Source organism: Zeus faber (assembly GCF_960531495.2).
Source record: "Zeus faber genome assembly, chromosome: 11".
Classification (NCBI taxonomy): domain Eukaryota; kingdom Metazoa; phylum Chordata; class Actinopteri; order Zeiformes; family Zeidae; genus Zeus; species Zeus faber.
The window spans coordinates 6,148,139-6,172,144 of record NC_137205.1 but is presented as its reverse complement, the minus strand read 5'-3'; the positions used below and the strand labels follow the sequence as shown (position 1 = coordinate 6,172,144).

The following is a 24,006-nucleotide window of genomic DNA, read 5'->3' as shown; positions in this document are numbered from 1 at the left end:
GAATTTTCATTTGAGTCACGGGCTCTTTTGATAAAGCGCTGCTGTGCCATTAAAACAGCTTCAAGCTGCTTCAGTTTTTCGGTGCATTCGTTTGCCGTAAGCTTATCGTAGTTAGCATGTTTCGTCTGATAGTGCCGCTTAATATTGAATTCCTTGAAAACAGCCACAGTCTCTTGACAAATTAAGCACACGCAGTTGTTTCGCATGTCAGTGAAAAAATACTCCGATTTCCACTTGTACTGGAAAGGGCAGCCCTCCTTGTCAACTTTCCTTTTTTTAGTTCCAGTTGGCATTTTAGAAATGGGCTAAAAATATTCCACAGTGGTAAAAGTTCACACAGGGGTCACATGGCGAGAGTGCAGCCACAAGTCTACTGCCATCCTCTGGTGAAATATAAAATTACTTTTTTTGTACGTGCTGGCGGGACACATATTATAGATTTTATGATAGATGCTTCGGGCCGGTGGAAATTAAGACACGGGCCGGATTTGGCCCGGGGGCCGGACTTTGGGCATGCCTGCTATAAAGCAAGACGGTATAGCTATGTTTTGTTTAATGAATGGGTACTCTTGGTTTTGCGCCCAGTGTAAAGGATTTCAGAAATGGCATGGAAGTAACGTCAGTTGGCTGTAGGCTAGATAGTTGTCGAACATCCAAGATCATAGGAATTTTGCTAAGAATTGGTGTTACTTTGACCATGACGCACGACAGTGTTTCAAAGAAAGAGAGCGCTGGCACCTAAGACTGGTCAATACTGATTAAGTCAAATATCATTATATTTTTGGGGATGACTTTTTTTCTCTCATTGGATTTACAAATAAGGAATATTTGAGAAACAATTAGTAAATCCACTTTACTAATTATTGTTTCTCAAATATTCCTTATCATCTAGTCAATCATCTAATCTATGAAGTCTAGAAAATTGCAGTACTTTACTGTAAACATTTAACTATATCACAATACCAAGAGTCATAGATATCTGGTCTCATATCAATATCAATAATATATTATCTCACCCAGCAATACAGTAAATATTGAATTACTTGGAGTTGTTGATGGTACACAAGTGGCAGCAATTCAATATTCTCATCATCGCCTTTCAGTAATTTGACATAAATCGAGTAGTGGTGACATCATCTTATCTTGGAGGTATGAGGCGTGTTAGGAGTGAAAGACCAGCTTGGCTCTGATTTTGGCTGAGACGGAACAGAAGAGTCAAAATCAGAACAGTCCCACCGGTCTATCGTCATCCTAAAGTTATTTATTGTTTTATTTATTTATTTATTTTGTCTTGCTGTATTCTCTGGTGACTTACAGAAAATGGCTGATGAATTCCAGCAATGGTTTCATAAAATCCTTGTTGGAGCTCGAGGATCTTTCTTTTATTTTTAAGTCAATTTGTGTTGCCCGAAGTTGAATATTAGCTTCCTTTTCCGAGCAGTAGCCTGCTAAAAGGTCACCCAACAAGGTGCTTTATTGCCCGCCCCATCAGGTCCTTGAAACGGCGTTAGCTGCCACAACATTACTCATTTTCCCAACACCCTGCCTTGTAATTTACAACCGAGGCAGACCACTGTCAGCTAAAGGGAGATTATCAAAGTGGAAAAGCAGTCTAATCGGTCACACCAACCCCCAGTCTTCAAGGAGAAGTAACTGCCGTTCTTCAAAATTATGTGTCAGTGTCAAATAATCAATGTTTCAAACTACAGTGGCTGCAGTGTCTTCACAGTGGCATTCATTTCCTTATCATTCACGCCTGGAAACAAGGGCTACATTGACAGTTGTGGTGAAAACCTAATGCTAGTGTGTGAAACACATTTGTCCAATTTTCAAAGTGCAAAATCTGGAATTAACCCTGAAGTTAAAGGGAACTAATCCCCCTAATGTGAAGGAAGCTGAATAAAATGATTGTGATCTGAATTTACCCAAGATTGTTAAGCTTGTTTGCTGGTGACTTCTCTTCCATATAATTGGTTGGATCGATGTTTTTACTGGCATAACATGACTCATTCACAAACCCAAACAAATGTGTTCTGCTTTTTCTCTTCAACAGTTCTTTCTCTTCTCCTACTGACTTGGTGCCTCTCCTTTCTGTCTGCAGGTGATGGTATGGTCATGTGTCCGGCCAGCTCTCCGTGTGTGGAGATGGTTTTAGCAGACGCTGTTCTGGAAGACTCGGGACCCCTAGACCGGGCTGGGACAAGCCCCATAAACAGAAACCTATAAATAGATACATACCAATATATACACACACACACACACACACACACACAGACACACACACACACAAGACGAACACCATACAGTTGTGGACGGGAAGGTAGGCCACGGGCGTGCCGTGTGAATGGACACAGACTCGAGGACAGTTTGAAAGGATACGGTTGCTAGACAAGGAGCGTTCAATAGCTCAACTTGACTTCGGAACTTGATTACCCCACCCACCACAAACAGCTGTCATCATGCCGAGCTCCACCATCCGTCGGCAGATGAAGAACATGGTGAACAACTACTCGGACGCAGAGAAGAAGGTGCGCGAGGCAACCTCCAATGACCCATGGGGCCCATCGTCCTCGCTCATGTCAGAGATCGCTGACCTTACCTACAACGTGGTGGCCTTCAGCGAGATCATGAGCATGATATGGAAGAGGCTCAATGACCATGGCAAGAACTGGCGCCACGTCTACAAGGCACTGACGCTGCTGGACTACCTGATAAAGACGGGCTCGGAGCGCGTGGCGCTGCAGTGCAAGGAGAACATCTTTGCCATCCAGACTCTCAAGGACTTCCAGTACGTGGACCGCGACGGTAAGGACCAGGGCATCAATGTTCGGGAGAAGAGCAAGCAGCTGGTGGTGCTGCTCAAGGATGAGGACCGTCTCAAGGGAGAGAGGTGAGTCACAAACCCTGCACATGCTGAGGGTGGTCTGGGAATTTAGTAGTTAATTCATGTTCGCTGTTCACATATCAATAAGCAGAAAGCATTACCAACCCTTTAGGCACTACTTGTACATGCTTCAAAAAAATGTGTTCCGAGGTTAAGTTTACTGATTGACCCCCAATTCCAGATGCTAACTGACTGATGTTGGCTTGTTGAAGTATCTGCATACATTACAACTTGCTTAGATTATATTCAGCTTTGATTTCAAGTTATAATTCCACTGTTTTTAAGGTTAAACATAGTAACATTTACGGTTTTATATTCACAGTTAGAAAGTTGGCACCAGTAAGATCCCAGGTGACAAAACACAACTGTTTTGCGGGTCTTATTTGGATGGCAGTCAGTGTTCCATATTGGCCAATTCTTAATTCAATCTCATACATGTTGCTCTGTGAAAAGCAAACAATTGTATCTATCTGTACACAGACCCAGTATACTGCAGGTTTTAACCGAAAACCACAGAATCCTACACGATCGTATGGTCTGTGCATATGAACACAGCTGGTTGGCAGGAGCATGTGGCAACAGGATGACGTCATAGCCACATTAATGCCCACAGTCCCCCTTTCTCTCCTGTCACGTCTTGACGTTTTGCTGCGCCCGACAGGTCCCAGGCCCTGAAGACCAAGGAGCGCATGGCCCAGGTGTCCACGGGGGGTAGCCAGATGGGCTTCGGCCGGGGCTCCTCCCAGCCCAACCTCTCCACCTCCTACAGCGACGAGTATGGCAAGTCAGAGGGCTCCCCCGCGTCCTACCACGGCAGTGAGTATCTGCTTTCTGTAAACGCTCCCACAAACACTTAAATTGGGCAAAATTTACGGTCTACACCTTTGGTTGCCATTGAGGAACATCTCTTTTATTCTAGCAGAACAGATTTATAACACTCACCAGATGCTCTGTTACTTAATTTTCCTTTCTATATTTATATGAGTTTTAGTGATGGCTTAATGGTATGAATTTACAATACTGCTTTCAAACTACAGCACCTACCACAACTGCTCCAGGGACGGAGCCCAGGAAGCAAACCTTCGAGAACTAAAAGTAGCAATGACACCAATCCTCCGAAGCTCTAACAATTGGACTCATATTGTCAATAGTAATTTTTCAAAAAAATGTTCCTCTCTGTTGGGTCTGAACTGTTAGTCCTGCCCGGTGGAGCATTGGCCTACATCCTGAAGCCCGTCTCTCGGTTACAGGAACATCACAGGGCAGCATTCTTGAGTGTAGGCACACACACACACACACACACACACACACACACACAGACACACACACACAAGGAAATGGAAGTAAATTTCCCCGCCAGCCCCTCCCCGCATATTCACACTCGCTTCTCCTGACGTGAATGTATGAATTGAATACAGAATTTTCCAATTACTGCAATTTTGTGTGTGTGTGTGTGTGTGTGTGTGTGTGTGTGTGTGTGTGTGTGTGTGTGTGTGTGTGTGTGTGTGTGTGTGTGTGTGTGTGTGTGTGTGTGTGTGTGTGTGTGTGTGTGTGTGTGTGTGTGTGTGTGTGTGTGTGTGCATTAGCTATTGTGTATAATTTCCTCTCTGTTTGTCGCAAAAACGATAGTTTTATTTTTTTGGTCTTGCATAAACGGCACCGCTGCGCGTTCCCTGGCGTGCATGCATATGTACTGCCTGAATTCCTGCGTGTGAAATATGGTGTGAAACTCAAGCTCTGGGGCGGAAGTTCTGGCAGCTGAGTCATCAGTTGAGGAACTGCACGGGGAGTCTGGCGTCCAATAGGAGCATGGCTACTCATTACTGGGGAAGATTTTTGGAATTCCTGCTCAAATTTTTCCGGGTTTTGTTGTTCAGCCTCGGTGTGAATGAAGGGCCAAAGCTGTATGTGACTGTTGGTTTTCAGCCTCTCTCTCACATTAAAAATGAACCATCATTAGGTTCTACTGAGATTAATAAGGCATTCCCCAAAAGTCTCCAGGCTCCACTATCTTTGAATGGGGAGGCCTCTTTATCTAAAGTTATCTAAAGCGTTTCATGATTTACCCTTTTTTAAAGTGATCTGCCTGCTCAATAACAATTCAAATTCAGGGATGACAAGCCATGAAAATGCTCATTTATTTTGCCCCCTACTGTATCAAGTAGCATAGTTGTGTCCAAATATTTATAAAAAAAAAGAAAGACTGAGGGTTTTGCAAGGTGTCCCACCACAGCAAAACTCGCCATCTCGCGAATTTCTGAAATCGCCAGTAGCAGCCAAATAAATAGAAAAAAAAAATTGATTTTTCCAGATTCGTGTTCCTTTGTGTTTTTGTTTTTTTTATGTCAACGTATTCTCAAAACCAAGTTTATAAATAGTAGAAAAATGTTAAACCGTTGAGTTAAATATTCCCGTTAGATTACATGGGGAAACGCAGTTCACTTACCAGGACACGGAACAGCGCTGAATAACGCCGATCGGTCGTTTCCTTTAAAGGTAGCGTCCAGGTGAAGATCATTCATCCATATTCCATGTGATGTGAAGTCACAATGTGAAACCACTTTGATAGAATTCAACCTTTAAATCGTACTACTTTTACACACACGAGCCACTGTTGTGAAACCACGAAGAAGAAATACCCTTTGCGTCACGCAACGACGTCACTTCCGTAAACAGGCGGTTTAAGCGCTGCACGGGGGGGTTCCGGTCTCACTTGTCTGTGAAAACTTTCATCTCCGTATTGTTATGGATTATGCGAAGCGGGTGGTGGAAGCTCTGAATCATATTTCAGACCTTAATCTGACCAGTGCGATGGATCCAAGTCTGTGTTAGCAGCGCGTACTGGCCTTTATTTTCCGTGATGAAAGTCAGTTCTACGACGGCGACGCGGAGAACGACAGCGATGGTGAATCTCATATTACTCTGGACTTGGAGAAAATTGACCTAACAAAAATTACTACTAAAATTATAAACTGTTCATTTCTTTGTCAGTGGACAAACTTACAAAGTCAGTGAGGGATCAAATAATTATTTCCTCCTGTGTGTGTGTGTGTGTGTGTATGTACACACATACAGTGGTACCTCGACTTACGACTGCATCTACTTACGACTAATCCAACATACAAGTAGCAATAGTCGCGAAAATCTGTATCGACTTGCGACCGACTGCTCCAAGATACGACCGTGGAAAATGTGCAGTTGGCGCTTCGGCGGCCAGTCAGCAGTCAGTCAGCAGGCAGTCAGCGGGCGACCTACATCGTGTGTGCACGTAGTTTGTGGCTTATCAATATTTTTTCATATTAACTGTGTTTGTGCTGTGTATTTTGTTTATTTTCACCCTTCATGATGAGTTCTAAGAAGAAGGATGGAAAAAGAAAAGGCAATGACTCCCATTGAAACTAAGAAGGAAATCACAGAAAAATATGAGAGTGGTGTATATGAGAAAAATTGCTTCGATATACGACTGTTTTAACATACAACCATTCTTATAGAACGAATTACAGTCGTAAGTCGAGGTACCTGTGTGTGTGTGTGTGTGTGTGTGTGTGTGTGTGTGTGTGTGTGTGTGTGTGTGTGTGTGTGTGTGTGTGTGTGTGTGTGTGTGTGTGTGTGTGTGTGTGTGTGTGTGTGTGTATTTGGTAATTTAATGATGGAAATTAATCAATCCAAAACAATACCGTACATCAGCGATTCCCAACCTTTTCGGACTCGCAACCCACTTGAAAATCTCAAGAGTGTTTATGGCCCACATCAGACCAGCAGTAATACGGGAGCCAAACAGTGCGTTCTCAGAGGACGTATGTTTTAACAATCATATGCATTCTCATACATAAAGTGCAGCAATGGTAAAACAAAAAAAGAGGTGGGTTAAAACTCAGGACTCACGCCAGCGCTGAAAAAACTAACAACAGGAGCACATTAGTATGAACTCACCTTATGAGAAGGCTGGTGTTGCATGGCAGACACCAAATGCTTGATCTCTGGCTTAAGGGACGACAGTCTCAGGCGAAGATCTGGCTTAACATTCAGTTTATTCCTATATTTCGCCTTCAATGCCACAAGCGCCGAAAAGCCAGTCTCCTAGAGATACACTACTCACAAAAAGTTAGGGATATTTGGCTTTCGGGTGAAATTTATGGAAAATGTAAAAAGTTCATGCTACAGTGATATTATATCATGAAAGTAGGGCATTTAAGTAGAAGCATGCAATGGTGATTTCCTCATCTCAACAATTTATTGAAACAAAAGCCAACAACAGTGGTGGGTATACCACAACAAAAAATGTCAATGTCTCAATAACTTGTCATGTGCCCTTGAGGATCAAGTACAGCTTGACAACCACGTCTCATGCCGTTCACAAGTCGACTTATTGTCTGCTGAGGCATGGCACCGCCATTTCTGCTCAAAGTGAATCGACTTTCATCAGAGAACAGCACTGAGGCCACTGGTCCCTTGTCCAGCGTCAATGCTCCCTAGCCCATGCAAGACGATGATGCCTGTGCCTGGTGGTGTGGTCAGGTACCCTTGCAGGTCGTCTAGCACGCAGACCACGCTGATGTAAACTGTTTTGAATGGTCTGACGTGACACTTGAGTGCCTCTCACCTCCCTTAAATGTGCCTGGAGTTGAGTGGCATTCATCATCCGGTTCCGCAGGGCACTGTTCACAATGAAGCACTCATCAGTGTGGGATGTGGCCAAAGGACGTCTACTTCTATGCCTTTCTGTGACTCTTCCAGTCTCTCTGTATCTCTGTTGCAACCTGCTGATGACACTCTGTGACACTCTAAGCTCGGTGGCCACTTCCCTCTGAGAACATCCTGTTTAAAGCCTCACAATGGCGAGGTACTGTTGATCAGTTGTTAGGCGTCGTCTTGGTCTCATGATGTCAAAATGTGAACAGCATGATGAAGAGGACTGTTTAAATACCAATTCTAATTGAACCAGGAAATGTATTGGTCGATTCATGGATCAAACACCTGTTGTGAATTTTGCCTTTCAGCTCCTTGTTAGAGAACAGCAAGTTGTGCAAAAAGTACTGAAACATTGAACAGTTGGACATGTGCATTCAAAAGTTTAGAGAAGGTCAAATGAAGTTCATCTCTAAAGGTTATAGTGCATTTTAGGTTCATCCTGAAATTTCACCCGAAAGCCGAATATCCCTAGTTTTTGTGAGTAGTGTATGTTGTTGGGAAAGGCATAAGGAATCGCACAGCTTCTCGGTGCCCATACATGACGTTTTGATGACTTTCTTCTTGCCTGATACTCCTTGAGTTTATTATCGAAAGACTCAAGCGGCTTGGACATGTCCTGTTGGTGTTGTGTCTCGAGGTGACTGCGCAGTTTACATGGCTTCAGAGCTTCGTTTTCTAAAATCTCGAAACACATCACGCACAGCGGTAATGTTTCATCTTCCGTGCCTGTCCAAAAATATCCCAATGTTAAATATTCAGCGCTATACTTTCTCCGAACCTTTCTTTTTTGTTTGACAGGTGGGACTGTCCCGCCCGTCCGCCTTTCCTTTTACATTTTTTTTTTTTCTTTACCTGATGCTCGCCAACCATCCATTTTGAGTCTCACCGCAAGTTCAAAAATGTACAGGTGCACATCGATCAATAAGGGCCGTTTTATCTATCAGTGATGATGCATTTTTGAAGGTTTTAAAGAAAAAATACCATGAAATGATTTTTTTTTTTTTTTTTACATTTAAAAACGTTTTTGTAAATATATACAGGTACATCTCATAAAATTAGAATATCATGAAAAAGTTCAATATTTTGTCACTCATTTCAGAAAGTGAAAGCCATATATTATATAGATTCATTACACGTAGAGTGAAATATTTCAAGCCTTTATTTCTTGAAATTTTGATGATTGTGGCGATAGATAATGAAAACCCAAAATTCAGTGTCTCAGAAAATTGTCTATTGTGAAAAAATACAATATTGGAAAGTTATGGTGTCACACCCTAATCAGCTATTGAACTCAAAACACCTGCAAAGGTTTCCTGAGCATGGTCTCTCGGTCTGGGTCAGTAGGCTACACAATCATGGGGAAGACTGCTGACTTGACAGATATCCAGAAGACAGTCATTGACACTCTCCATAAGGAGGGTAAGCCACAAAAGGAGCTTCACAAGGAGTGGACTGAGGCTGGAGTCAGCGCATCAAGAGCCACTACGCAGACAAATCCTAGGCATGGGCTACAAATGTCGCATTCCTCGTGTCAAGCCACCCCTGAACCAGAGACAACGTCAGAAGCGTCTTACCTGGGCTGTGGGGAAAAGAACTGGACTGTTGCTCAGTGGTCCAAAGTCCTCTTTTCAGATGAAAGTACATTTTGCATGTCATTCGGAAATCAAGGTCCCAGAGTCTGGAGGAAAAGTGGAGAGGCACAGAATCCACATTGCTCGAAGTCCAGTGTGAAGTTTCCACAGTCAGTGATGATTTGGGCTGCCATGTCATCTGCTGGTGTTGGGCCACTGTTTTTTCTGAAGTCCACAGTCAACACAGCCATCTACCAGGAAATTTTAGAGCACTTCATGCTTCCTTCTGCTGACAAGCTTTATGGAGATGCTGATTTCATTTTCCAGCAGGACTTGGCACCTGCCCACACTGCCTAAGGTACCAAAAGCTGGTTCAATGACCATGGTGTTACTGTGCTTGATTAGCCAGCAAACTCGCCTGATCTGAACACCATAGAGAATCTATGGAGTATTGTCAAGAGGAACATGAGAGACACCAGACCCAACAATGCAGATGATCTGAAGGCTGCTATCAAAGCAATCTGGGCTTCCATTACACCTGAGCAGTGCCACACGGCTGATAGCCTCCATACCACGCCGCATTGATGCAGCAATTCATGCAAAAGGAGGCCCAGCCAAGTATTGAGTGCATAGAAATGAACATACTTTTCAGTGTATTTTTTTTCCCTATACAATCTGTCTTGCTCATGATTTGGCGGCCCACTTGCAATACCCTCTCACTGGTGGGCTGCAGCCCATAGGTTGGGAATTGCTGCCGTACATTTATTGGGTTTTTAAAGTACATCTCTTTCCTCCCACACAACATCCGCTGATACGCTGCACACTGAGCGGTACTTTATTATCCACCGAGGTGTAACACTGCATTGCTCAGGTAAAATGGGAAGTGGCAGAGTTATAATAAAGCACAAAAATGTAATCGTTAATGTAACATGAGATGCACTGTTGATCGACCGGTAACTGGAATTGGTCGGATTTCACTGGCCAATCAGTGTCATATTATTTTTCTGATTCTGTGCCAGAAAATGTATACACTGTGTAAGTTGTACTGTGCTCATGTACAGTGCTCAACAGTGCTCATATAATCCATGGTAAAAATGCTCCAATACTCAAACCCAATCCAAACGTAATGTAACATAGTTGCACAGTTGACGCTCAAAAAAAGAGAGCAAAAGCAAGAAAATGTCAAATGTTTGGAGGTATTTCAAGGTAAACGAAGATAAGATAAATTATTTTTCGCCTGACAATATTCGAGCATTGTGCAGACTGCATTTCTACCACTCACAGCGGAGCTTCTCTCGTGATTAAAAAGTCTTAAAAATGAAGACTCTTTTTTGAGACTCGGTTCTTGAGGAGTCACTCAGTAAAACGAGTCGTTCCATTTGCTCAGTTGGTTAATAAACGGTGAGCGCAGGCGGACCTGCAGTGAACGATAGTGAGAAGAGTCAGCCTTTTATTTATTTTTTTGTAATGATTACAATTTATTTGCAAAGTACAATATAAATATAATTCAAATGTATATTTGCACTTAAAGTGAAAGATTTTCATTTGAAGTTTGGACTGGACATTTCCATGTTAGTTATATGTTGGGTCCTACTAAAACTCAGTGAGAGTGACAGGTTGAATTATACTGAAACTTGGTGACAGTCCCATGTTCTATTTTATTGGAACTCAGAGACAGTTTCATATTCTATTATTGTTCCATATTGAATAATGAACACTATTGTGGTAACTGAACATTGACGCAGTAGTCCGCAGGTGCAACTGTCCAGTCATGTGAGCGTGATCCGATCACGGGATGTATTTGTCATCAACGTACAACCGATCAAAAATCGGAGTCTGCAGGTCAGACTTTAAAAAAATCTGAAATAGGAATCGGCAAAAGAGAATTGCAATCAGTGCATCTCTAGTTAGTAAACATGTTCGGTAACTTTATGAGATGATGCATTTCAAGGGCTAAATCCTAATGATATGAATTTGTATACTGTATATAGTTAGCCGTAGTAGCTAACATGTGATGTGATTATCCTGGTTACGAGACGGCTACGGTGTGAATAACTGAGGGAGTGCTTTAGCTGCAATAACTCAAATGCCACGGAGACTCCCTGTTACACTATTGTGGTAATTAAAATATTTTCCCAAGGTTGGCAGGTCTGCATGCACATGTCCCATGTAGACAACAAAGTACATAATCAGGAAATGGGCTGAGAAAAATAAACATCCGAGCTAGACCCGGAGTGCTGCGGGGAAGGGGTCTCTACAGGACTGTGGTGCTCGTCAGTGGCCTGACACCCCAGTGGGAGAAAAATCCTGCTATGTCTCAGCAAAAATCCCGGACAAAAGCCACATGAATTCAAGTTATGACAACGGTTATCTCTAAACCAGTTGCATCATTAACACAATGTATCACAAATCCTTAAATTTGGGGCTACGAGATCTGCTGTGTACATAATTGCTGGTGATTTTGTTTTTTGGGGGAGGAAAAAAAGCAAAGTGAGAATGGAAGCGCAAAGCAACTCAAATGCAATATTTGGTTTAAAACGTATCTTTATAGAAAGAAAAACATGATGGCACAGGGAAAAAGGAAAGCATGCCTACAATGGTAAAATGCTTGAGGACAATTCAAATCTTTAGGGGGGAAAGCAAGTTGGGTGGTAGGGTAATACGGTTCCCACCGTTGGAGACAAAATAACCAGGTCTGTTCGGGTCAGATTTGTGCCGTGTTTATTTGCGCTGCAGTTTTCACGTCAAGCAATGTATTTTAATGTATTTATTTGTTTGTGTGTTTCTCTCATTAGCTGCCAAAAGTATATGCATCTCGGCTCTGCACGGGTCAGATCTAATATATTTATTGCATGTTAATTATACATTTTAGGTCAAATGTGTTAGACGGGATACAGCACTTTTTCAACCCTGTCATCGGCTGTTGCTGGCCTGCTGCTGCTGTGAAATGGCAGGTTTAAGTTCTACAGTGTTTCCAATATGAAAGTTTTCCAAAATTGTCACCAACTAAATCGTCCAAGCCGTCTTTGAAACTCTTTAGAGACCCACCTCTTGTGTAACAAGCACACAGGGGCTGTGCAGAAAACTGCCTCATCCGCGACCACTAACATGTTTTTGTTTTTATGTTTCATCAGGCTTTTCCCATTTAATTGTAGCCTGTGTTTATTTTATGCAAAATGTCATAATAATGAAAATCTGGTGACCGGTAGGGCTGAAGATATTGTGGAGCTACACAGCTCTGATGAGAGTAATATTTTCTCCAAACAAGGCAATTAAATATAGATGTATTTAATTTACACTGTGTCCTGCTGCTGCTCTGCTGCAGAGATGTTTAGCAGATCACTTCTGAAGAATTTCCTGTCCACCTTCTCACGGCCCGGTGGCAAATGCCAGTTCACGGCACCAGTCCGCGGCCCAGTGGTTGCGAAACCTCTGGCATAGAAAAATAGCTGAACTATAAGAAATCTTTATTTGTCTTAATAAAGCAACGTAAACATCAGCCCTTGTAGAACAGAAAAAAATGGTTGAGCCCCCCTATATCAGCACTGCGGAAATTTCTTCACCGTGACCGTCCTAGTCTATGCTTTCCCTCAAGTATGATGAAAATGGTGGAATGTATTAAACTCTTGAGTCCATCTACAATACAGGTACTCTTCACTTAACGGCCGAGTTCTGTCCCTACGACCAGGTTGTTAAGTGAATTGGTCGATAAGCGAGGACCCGTGTTATATCACCTAAGGGGGCATGGCCGTGGTGAATACTGACAGACTGCAAGATTGAGACTGATAACGGTGATGAGATGCTTGATGCTGAGACGCTGCTCGCGCAGCGCGCACGTTGCGGTATTGTACACAGTAAACAATACCAATTGGTCAGAGTGTTTTGGACCGTGGCTTGATTTTTGGTGCCAGAGTTTCCGTTTGAAAAAAATTTGTACCAGCCACTACCTGGACAAATGGGAGAGATTCCGGTCAAATATTATCTGTTTATCAAGCTTAAAAACAATTGATAAGTAGGCAGTATAGAGAGGGACATCATCAAGGCATGTAAATGTATAATATTTTTTATTGAATATTAAAAATAAAATAAGTCCCGTCAGTAAACGCAACTTTTAAAATAAATGAATAAAAATGATGAATATTACTACTTGAAATCAAATAATTTGTTTATGAACAATAAGTAACAAGTGCAGGTGCTTTTATTAACATTTCACTAAAATAAAATTTGATCAAATCAAAAACAAAATCAATTTGGCAAGTAGGTTTAAATAAATAAAGTTTTTGGTGTCTCCCGTCGACATATTTTACACAATGGATATTTACCCTCTGCTTTGGGTCAGAACTTAAATATTGCAAAAAAAATGCCAAACTGTGGATGTATGTGTCCCAACGACACATCATCTTTCTGTTTTTCCTCAGAGTTCTGGACGCTTCCGCTCCGTGTGTGTTTACAAGCTCAACCTGTCCACGAGGGAGGGGGCGGGGCTTAGTTCTATATCGACAAATGTGATTGGTCAGAGGTGAAGCTTTCAAATCAACTTTAGATGATCCAAACTGATTGGCTTCCCGCTGCAACTTGTTGAGTGCAGAAATTGACAGATCTGCAGACTTTTTTTATCGAAATGATGCACTACTTTACAGTGTGCTTGGATGGAATTATTTTCACCAGACATGATGACCGGGGAGATTTAAATATGTCGGACTTCAACACAGTTAACCAGTCAAAAACCAGCAATTATCGGTTAACAGAAACGCTGGTTGGTGCCAGACGGGCTGGTTTGAGTATTTCTGTAACTGCTGATCTCCTGGGATTTCCATGCACGACAGTCTCTTGAGTTTACTCAGAATTAGCAAAAAACACCCAGTGAGCGGCAGCTCTGCGGATGGAAACACCTTGTTGATGAAAGAGGTCAACGGAGAATGGCCAGATTGGTTCGAGTTGACAGGCTACGGTAACTCAGAGAACCACTCTGTACAATTTTGGTGAGCGGAAAAACATCTCAGAATGTACAACACATTGAACCTTGAGGCTGATGAGCCCCAACAGCAAGAACAGAAAGCTGATGCTGCAGGCTCATGATAAACGTAGCCTGGTCTGATGAATCTGGACTTTTCTGGAATTTTCTGCTTAAACACACAGATGGTAGGGTCAGAATTTGGTGCCAACAGCAATAATCCATGGACCCCACATGCCTTGTGTCAACAGTCCAGGCAGGTGGCAGTGGTGTACTGGTGTGGGGAATTTTTTCCTTCACACACTTTGAGCTCTTTAATACCAATCAATCATTGCTTGAATGCCACACCCACATTTGAGACTGGTTGCTGACCATGTGCATCTCTTCATTGTCACAATTTATCCATCTTCTAATGGATACTTCCAGTATATGATACACCAGATCCCCAACTGGTTTCATGGACATGGCAATGAGTTAAATGTTCTTCAGTTGCCTTCCCAGTCACTGGATCTATATACAGTAGAACATCTGGATGTGATAGAACGGGAGATTCGCACCATGAATGTGCAGCTGACAAATCTGCAGGAATTGTGGGACGCGATCATGTCAACATGGAGCAAAATCTCAAAGCAATATGGATCTTGTGGAATCCATGCCAAGAATAATTGAGGCTGTTTTGAGAGCAAAGGGAGGTCCTCCCCGGTATTAGTATAGTTTTCCTAATAGGGCTGTTCTGATTCAAAATCAAAAAATCAATCTAAATGAGCGTTGGAAATCACAAGCAGGTTTGCCATCCTCCCTGTATTTTTGTGGATAATATTGTCCGACATGGATCTTGACGAGACAAAATAAATGTGATCTCTGATGTAACGTTATGTGAAAATAATCTGCGTACTGTATCGGCTCGAGTCAGAGCTCGCAGCTTGTGCGTTCTAATCATCTTAAAGAAAAAGTGCACTTCGATTCAATAAAATGATATTTTATTATTATTATATTTTTTTCCTACTTGATTTGTCCACTTTAGAGCTCAGAACTGAGACTGGCAGCGTGAGAGAAGTTCCGGTACGTGCAGTACATGCTCAATAAGAGTAGTTCATGTTATGGATATAATTTGGATTGTGATATCAAAGATAATATAATGTTAAATGGAACTTGATGGTGTGATATGAGTAGAATTAGGAAAAAATTCAAATTAAAGAAGAATGGACAAGGGTGTGGAGAAGAGTCACACTTGCAGTAGTGTTGAAAAAGCTGGCTCTCACGGCTCCCAAGCATTTATTTTATCTATGCAATTGTATGAAATATTCGGTTTATATTTATTCCACTACAAAAAATAACTATTTATAATGATTTCATGTGACTGGACTCAAAGTTACTTATTGAGAAACAAGGGTTTTTCTTTACAAATCAAGACTAAGTAGTGTAACATGGCCTAGCCATCAGTGCTAAAAATTATACATATGAAAATTAAATCGAATCATGACCTTAAAATCGAAAGTCAAATCATTTAGTGGATTTGGAGAATTGTAACACCCCTAGGTCCTAATGAAGTCCTCAGTGAGTGTATATCCAACAAGCGCTACATACACAGATTCACCCTGTGCTTTTTAAACTCCACACACGTAAAAACCAAATGCTACAGCTTCTCCGTCAGAAAGTTTTCTTCATGAGATCAAAATCCGGTAACTCGTGTTGACTAATATCTGCCAGAGCGGAGGGGGTGGTGTTTTTACTGAAACCATTGCCACGGACTGAAAAGGACGCACGTCACATGTCACTTCCTCATTTAGACATTGTCCATGTGAGAATGGAAACAACCTGCTGTGTTCCCATTTTTTCAATTCAGAAAAAAATAACTCTATTCATTACAAACTTTGCTGGAATACACATCCATTTTTCAGTGTCTGTGACAAGCCAGGTAATTTTAAACTCTTGTTTTGACGATTCTGGATTCGTCCTAACAAAGGCATTTTCTCAAATTTTGCGGCCAATTATTTGGGCTTTGTGTAGGGAAGAGGTCTACGTCTAACCATGGCATATGAGGGCGAGCAGATTTTTCCATCCTAGGACTGCTGAACTGGAAAGGCTGGGCAGAGAAAAGGAAGAAAACGGAAGAGAAGGATATGTCCAGAGAGCTTTGAGTAGATGGGGGGAGGGGGGGGTGAAATCCAAACTCCAAATGAATGAGTTTTTGAGAAAATTGGCATGGACGTGGATGGTCACCTGAGAAAGTAACATCAAATGAAATACGCCTTGGCAGGCAAAACTGACTTTAAAACGAGGTGAGGGTTGGGCTCTCCCTCCCAGATAGATGACTTGTCCACACCATTATGTTCAGAAGGCTTGTTTCAAGAACATGAGTAAGGAGGAAACCAGAAAGGAACAGAACCGAGGAAGACGGTCAGAGTGGAAGAACTGTCTGTCATCGATCACGTATCTCTTTCAGACAAAACCGCAACAAAGTCACTAGTCGCTACTTTCCACTTCCAGACACTACTCTTCGTACGGTTGTTTTCCCACCAGTCCACATGGCTGCCCTCTTTGTGTGTGCGCGTGTGTTATTTCTGTGCTGTCTTGTGGCCTGTTCCAATCCAATAAGCCAAGGGAAATATTCAGTTTCTTTCTCTCACACGCACACACTGTTCCCATATCAGCACAAATGCATTTCATGCTGTTTCACACCTCGTCTGTCTACCCTTTCCTCACTCCATGCCTACCCTGGAGGAGGTCACACACAAATACTGTGTGTGTGTGTGTGTGTGTGTGTGTGTGTGTGTGTGTGTGTGTGTGTGTGTGTGTGTGTGTGTGTGTGTGTGTGTGTGTGTGTGTGTGTGTGTGTGTGTGTGTGTGTGTGTGTGTGTGTGTGTACACGTGTAAAAGCAGCTGGAACACAGCCCCATCTCTTTAGGCTCAGACGCCCACGGAGACGGAGAGTTCAACTAAGAACTTGCGATACCAATACCAGCAGAATTGCGATACTTATTGAATTGCCACTCGGAAATATTGCATATCGCCATAATTTTATGTGTAATTGAATGTGCAAATATTCCATTTTGCCAGCATTGTGTTTTAGAATTAAAATGCATGATGGGTTTTTGTTCACTTTTACAACACTTAAAAACTCAAACACAAAACGATTGAGTCATTCCTCCAACGAAGAGTTCACACATCATGAGTCAGACTTGTAACGAGACCGAGTTAGTCAACCTTTCCAAGTTTCCTTGAAAGCGAACACATAATAGAAACGGAGAAAATTATTTTTATACACTGTGTGTGTCTGTGTGTTTTAGCCACTGTCGCTGGCTCTGAGCTGGAGCAGGCCCGACCCCAGACCACTGGAGAGGAGGAGTTGCAGGTGCAGCTGGCCCTGGCCATGAGCAGAGAGGATGCAGAAAAGGTACATGCACGGACAAACACAGATCTACTCACTCGTTTCTGATTTTGCAACTTGTTATGCCTAAAGCACCATTTTTTGGTATTGTTTCTTGCTGTACATACAAAAAGCAAACTGCTGCATGCAAGGTGTTGACTGAGACGTCCTTTGATTCACGTGTTAGCCAAGCAAGGATCCTCTATTAAGCAAAATGTAGTGCTTGTTGAGCATTCTAAGTTCCTTATTGTACGTCGTACAACGTATTTGCATATTTGGGCTCTTGAAAGACAAGAGGGTGTGTGGGTGGGGATGGACAGTGGCTCTTCTGCCTACAGATAAGGTGTGTTTGCCTTTTGCAGGACGAGCGCATCCGCCGAGGCGACGACCTGAGGCTGCAGATGGCCCTGGAGGAGAGCAAGAAGGGAGGCCCGAGCTCTGGCAAACTGGCCAAGAAGAAGAAAGAGGTACCATGCCCCCCTACAAGCTATGCTGTAGCAGGGCTTTGCTGTCATTCCTTCTTATTTGTGTCTGTCGGGGAACAAATTAATAAAACAATGATATGATTACTTTTGAACACAGTGGCTTCTCTAAATGAAGTCAAATCAAGCTCCTCTCTACTATCTTTGAGTCACAGTCATACCACTTTGACATGTTTACCCATGTGTTCCATATGCAAGTTTGGCTGAACATGTCTCGTTCTCTTGCTCTCCCTGTCTCTCCAGCCCCAGTCTTCTCTGATGGATCTGATGGACGTTCCAGCAGCAGGTGCCTTGGCCGACCCCTGGGCCGCTGGGGCCGCTGGGGCCGCTGGGGCCGCTGGGGCCGCAGGGGCCGCTGCTGCCGCCCCAGATCCCTGGCAGTCATACGGTACACACACACAAGCATATAATATGCCGAAAAAAGTGGTGTGTGTGTGTGTGTGTGTGTGTGTGTGTGTGTGTGTGTGTGTGTGTGTGTGTGTGTGTGTGTGTGTGTGTGTGTGTGTGTGTGTGTGTGTGTGTGTGTGTGCGCGCTCCACCTGCAGCCCTCAGCACTGGGACTCTTTGTTGAGTAAGAATCCTGCTTGGCCGGCCCAACGGCATCACTGCAGAGATTGCGGGGTGTGTGTTTGGGGAATGTTTAACAGAGAATTCTGCGCCTGTGCTTGATTAGTAGGGAGGCACTAATTAGACTTGGACAGAATGACAACTAAGTCTGCAATCGACTCCATCGATCGGCAATTGACAGGCTATTTTTTTTATCCACCAGGAAAAATCCGAGCATTGAAACAGTGTACCATGTAAGTGCAGTTCGCAGAGAGGGAGAGATGGGGCAGCAGGAGAGAGCTGCTCTCTCCCTCTTGCCTGCTCCACTCAGAGCTGTTTTAGCCCCTTTCACACATAGTTTCTGGTAAATTACTGGGACAACCTTTCTGGCACCACTAGTGAGTTTTACTATTCACACATGCACAAGGCTCAGGTGAACTTTGTCTTTTGTCTTTTTCTCGTTCTGAGCGCTCCCCTTGTCATGATTGGTCCAAATGCCGTTGCGTCATAGCAGGGGACGGACTTCAACCTCCCTTTCCGGGTCATTCTACCTCCTCCTTTTCCGACGTCAACAAGCTTGTTTTTTCCTGAGCTGCAACATTCAAAAAATGTTTCATAGATACGGCATCTCCTCGAATATAAACCTGTGCTCTAATAAAAAAATGGTAAACAAGGCTGAATCTGAGTCAGCGTGAACGATTTTATTTCTTCTCCAGCATCGCTCCGCACCTCCTGTGCTACAGTTTTACTGTGTTTTATTTTAGATGTTTTGTTTTTATTAGTTTCTATTTGTATGATACAAACATCTTGAACCCAATTAAGGGACATTCTGCCTTGGATTGGGACAGTGGATTGTGTTATAGAGAGAGCGATACCTGGTCCACTGTGGGCCCCATGTCTCCTAACAAAAAACATAATGTGAGTTTATTTTAGATGTATGTATTTTAAGGAGCACGGCAACCAGACGAAATAAAAGCCCTGGACACTATTTTGGGCCATACGGGTACTGTGATTAAATTACATTGAGTTTGATTTCACTGCTTTTTAATTGTATTTTTTTTTGTCTTTATGTAAAGTAAAACCGCTGTTGAGTTGTGCTTCTTTCGCTGCCGAGTTCTTATTGAATTCTTATTGAGTACAGGTACTCCTCACTTAACGACCGAGTTCTGTTCCTCGGACCAGGTTGTTAGGTCAATTGGTCGATAAGCGAGGACCCGTGTTATTTCACGTAAGGGGGCGTGGCCATTGTGAACGCTAGTGTAGTGAATACTGACATACTGCGCGAACGAGACTGAGACTGAGAATGGTGATGTGCGATGAGATGCTTGACGCTGAGACGCTGTGCATGCAGCTTGCACGCTGCAGTGTTGTACAGAGTGTACAATACAGACTGGTCAGAGAGCTGGTCGTAAGTCCGAACGTGGTTAAACAGGTAGGTCATTTAAGTGAGGAGTACCTGTGTTCTGCTGATTGTGTGCTGACGCGTTCTCCGGTGGTTTTAACGTATTTTATTTTCGCGTCTTTTTAAGCGTACGTCCTGCTTAAGAATCTCAACAGTCCTCTTGTCCCCTCATTGTTAACAATGGTAAATTCTTATTTCTATCTTTCCATTTAAAAGCGAGGACCCGTGTTATTTCACGTGTTATTTTTGTTATATTTTTGTTATTTTTGTTATGGAGATATGCTCTGTATCCTGCTTTTAGCCTGGTACCCAAAACCATGACGCTCAACAACACAACTGCAAGTGTTACACAAGTGTAACCTCATGCGAAAAACACTCTTTCTATACTTAAAAATTCTTTATGTCGTGCTGCCCTTTTCCACCGGCCCTTCAGGCGCCACCCCCAAGCCTGTGGTCCCAGCTGATCCGTGGGGCGCTTCCCCCTCCGTCCCCCCTCTGAAGAGCGGCGATCCCTGGGCGACCAACCCTGCTCCGGCCGCTGACCCCTGGGGCCAGGCGGCCACCCGGCCCAAGACCTCCAACGCAGGTGACTTGGGTTTTTTTCATTTGTAGTTATCATTTTATGACTGGGCAGAGTAAAAAAAAAATAAAAAATAAAATATTTTTTATTTTATCCCCACCCCACCTGGTTGTAATTCCTACTCATTTTCTCCTGATTACTAAAGCATCCGTGCTGAATTGTGGTTGTCTTTGTTGCCATTTGTCCTTGTGTGTTTATGTCACATGTGCACGCCCGCTTTATGTGTTTACGTGTGTGTGTGTGTGTGTGTGTGTGTGTGTGTGTGTGTGTGTGTGTGTGTGTGTGTGTGTGTGTGTGTGTGTGTGTGTGTGTGTGTGTGTGTGTGTGTGTGTGTGTGTGTGTGTGTGTGTGTGGTCTCTTTCCAGGTAGCTTTGACCTGTTCAGTGTGTCCAACGGTACGTCTAAAGAAGACTTCTCAGAGTTTGACAGCCTCCGCTCCTCCTCCTCTGTCCCCACTGGTACTCACCCTGTCTCTGTCTCTCCGCTAATGTCCCCGTTTCCCTTTGTCAAAGCGTCCATGTTGTCCATATGTGTGTCCGTGTCCTGCAAGCAAACATAAAAGGGCCCTTAATGGTTTGTGTACATTATGAGTCATTGGGAAGTTCCACCAGAGGCTCCTGACGTGTGTGTGGGGGGGGTGGAGCTACTCACTTAAAGACTCTATGGCTGGATAATGGACACATTGGGTGTGAGACCTTGGGTTAATGGTCTCTCTTGCTCTCCATTCGCCAGTGCGGCCGTTCTAAAGGGATCAGCCAAAAATGAGTGAAAATTGGAAATCAGTGCGTCAAACAAAGGATCTCATGTCTGAAATTCTCGGTATATTAACAATGTTTCATCATTTTATTAACGAATGCACTTAATTACACTCACGCAATCATCAGCTTTCGGTAGCAGCGATCATTTTTGTTGCTGTTCAAGGCCATGCGTACGTCTTTGCATATTGTGAAAATCCAATGTAAACTAATTATAGTTTGAATTCTTATCTCAAATTCCTTTTTGCCATAAAAAACGAATAAGCGCCATAACCCGCTCCATGCAGAGGCGTTCCTGAATTGCAGCCTTTTACCCAAATGCACGAGGAATGTGCAAGTTGACAAATGAGACCCATTTGTATGGTTAAAATGCATTGTGTAGATGCAAAAAAAAACAAAAAACCTCTTCGTCTTTAAATCCCTAAAAGCATAAACTAACATCCAAGGATCTTTACAGGACATGGACACGCTTGTTTTGTCTGTTGTCAAATGTCCCCGGACCGGAGCAAAAACAAAAAAGATGGTGGTTAAATGTTTAGAAATTTGAACACTATCATATATGTTATTTTTCAGTCAGCTTGTTTTGTTTTTTTTCTCTGGTCTTGTCCCGTGTCACATTTTCTTGTGGGCTGTGTCACCGTTTCACTGGGCTGTTGGATTATTTGAGGATCAGCTGCTCTCTGACTGTTTCTCTTCTTGAAGGAGATTTGAGGAAGTAGTTTCACACAGTGTGTTGAATGTGGCGGTGATGGATGTGGTGTGCGACCGCCGTTCCAGATCAAGACAAATAACTTGACACAATGATGTCAAGGATGTGTGGGGGACAAAGAAACAAAAACACCATGTATTGGATGTAACATTAGCTTGCCTTGGACCGCTGTTATTAAAATGTAGCAGGAAAATGCGTCGCTTGCAGGGTAGCCTATGCACAATCAGAACGGTAAGTTACTCTTTTCTTCCAAGAAATCCTGGCAAAATGTCAGTATCGACACCGCTGGTAGATGCGGATTTGTACAGCGGCGTTGCCCAACCTTTGGCCCCTTAAGCGGATCGCTGAATCGAAAATAGGTCTCTGAAACCCGGAACACAAAATTTAACGCATACTTATCGGACAACCTCAAGGGTCAAAACAGTATTCTGCTTCAGTTCTGAGAGAAGTTTTTGAGAGGGTGGGGGTTCATAAAGCAGTGGCTATGAACCGTTCTATGGGGTCGATTTGAAATGGACTTGCATCCAAAGGGTTAAATGTTTGTGAGGAGGATCAACTGACGGCTCTTATAAAGACTATTAATCTCATGTTATGAGTCATCCATTAATGTCTGATAATTTGACTAATAAAAAGATGTCTAACTTTAACAGAAAGAATACAGAGGTCTTTATTGTAAATGGTTGTTCGAGGAAGCGGCTTTTTTTTTTGTTGGTTGTTGGTGGGTACAAAACCCGGCCGTCCAAGCCATCAACCGCCAGATCTGGACAGTAGAAATATTAGTAGATGTAGGAAGCTCCCACTATTGACTGAGGTTCACAAGGGGTCCTCTGGTTGTCTGAAGTGGCTGCCCTCACATTCTGCAATGAATGAAGACCTCAGCAGCGTTTGTGGCCCTCCGGTGTTTGTGTCTGCTGCCACGCTGTCTGCCTCTGAGCAGCTCGCATATCCTGATCATTTTAGTGTGCGTGCCTGTGTGTATGCGTGTGTGTGTCAGAGAGGGAACCAGACTGGGAGTGGTGCAGACAGACATTCAAGGGGCCTGTCACAACACGGTGTATGGATTATCTGCTAGGTGTCTGGGGGTGAAAGTATTTAACAGGGTTCTTACCCGTTCCTCAAAGTGCTGGAACACCTTGAAAATAGCCCCCTTTTGTGTGTGTGCTTGAAAGTGCTTGAGAAGTTCTTAGGGGAAAAACCTGATCATAGAAAACCTGTAACCCCTTGGGTTTAGCTTTTTATTTTTTTTTTTTCAGAATCGTTTTTAGGGCAATGATGATACCAGGGAAGTGTAAATTGAATCCAGTTTGGTTGGAGATTTTTTATATATATATATATATATATATATTGGTATCATCATTGCATTGTGGAGGAAATTGTGGAGGAAATAATTATTTGATCCCTCACTGATTTTTTAAGTTTGCCCACTGACAAAGTGAACGGTCTAGAATTTTTGTGGTAATTTTTGGTAGCTTTATTATAACAGTGAGTGACAGAATATCAAAAAGAAAATCCAGAAAATCACATTAAATTAAAGATACAAATTATTTTGCATTTCATTGAGTGAAATAAGTATTTGATTCCCTATCAAAACATGACTTAGTACTTGGTGGAGAAACCCTTGTTGGTAAGTACAGACGTTTCTTGTAGTTGATTACCAGGTTTGCACACATCTCAGGAGGAATTTTGGACCACTCCTCTTTGCAGATCCTCTCCAAAACTTTAAGGTTTCGAGGCTGTCGCTTGGCAACTCCAAGCTTCAGCTCCCGCCACAGATTTTCTATAGGATCAAGGTCCGGAGACTGGCCAGGCCACTCCATGACCTCAATGTGCTTCTTCTTGAGCCACTCCTTTGTTGCCTTGGCTGTATGTTTTGGGTCATTGTCGTGCTGGAAGACCCATCCACCACCCATTTTTAGTGTCCTGGCTGAGAGAAGGAGGTTGTCACCCAGGTTTTCACGGTACATGGCCCCATCCATCTTTCCCTCAATGCGGTGAAGTCGACCTGTCCCCTTAGCAGAGAAACACCCCCAAAGCATAATGCTTCCACCTCCATGCTTGACG

At 43.0% G+C, this 24,006-nt stretch overlaps 1 protein-coding gene across 1 annotated transcript in view; it reads left to right on the top strand.

Annotated features, from left to right (window-relative positions):
• Positions 1 to 2,227: 2,227 nt before the first annotated feature.
• The window catches only part of epn2 (epsin 2), a gene marked incomplete at its 3' end in the record, with an annotated part of 24,389 nt that continues 2,610 nt past the window's right edge, over positions 2,228 to 24,006 (top strand). Inside the window, exons 1-7 of the mRNA XM_080009533.1 lie at positions 2,228 to 2,890; positions 3,546 to 3,700; positions 17,392 to 17,498; positions 17,834 to 17,938; positions 18,197 to 18,341; positions 20,335 to 20,487; positions 20,847 to 20,939. Of these exons, the coding sequence (XP_079865659.1) occupies positions 2,460 to 2,890; positions 3,546 to 3,700; positions 17,392 to 17,498; positions 17,834 to 17,938; positions 18,197 to 18,341; positions 20,335 to 20,487; positions 20,847 to 20,939 (1,189 nt within the window). The 5' untranslated portion in view covers positions 2,228 to 2,459. The remainder of the gene's footprint in view (positions 2,891 to 3,545; positions 3,701 to 17,391; positions 17,499 to 17,833; positions 17,939 to 18,196; positions 18,342 to 20,334; positions 20,488 to 20,846; positions 20,940 to 24,006) is intronic.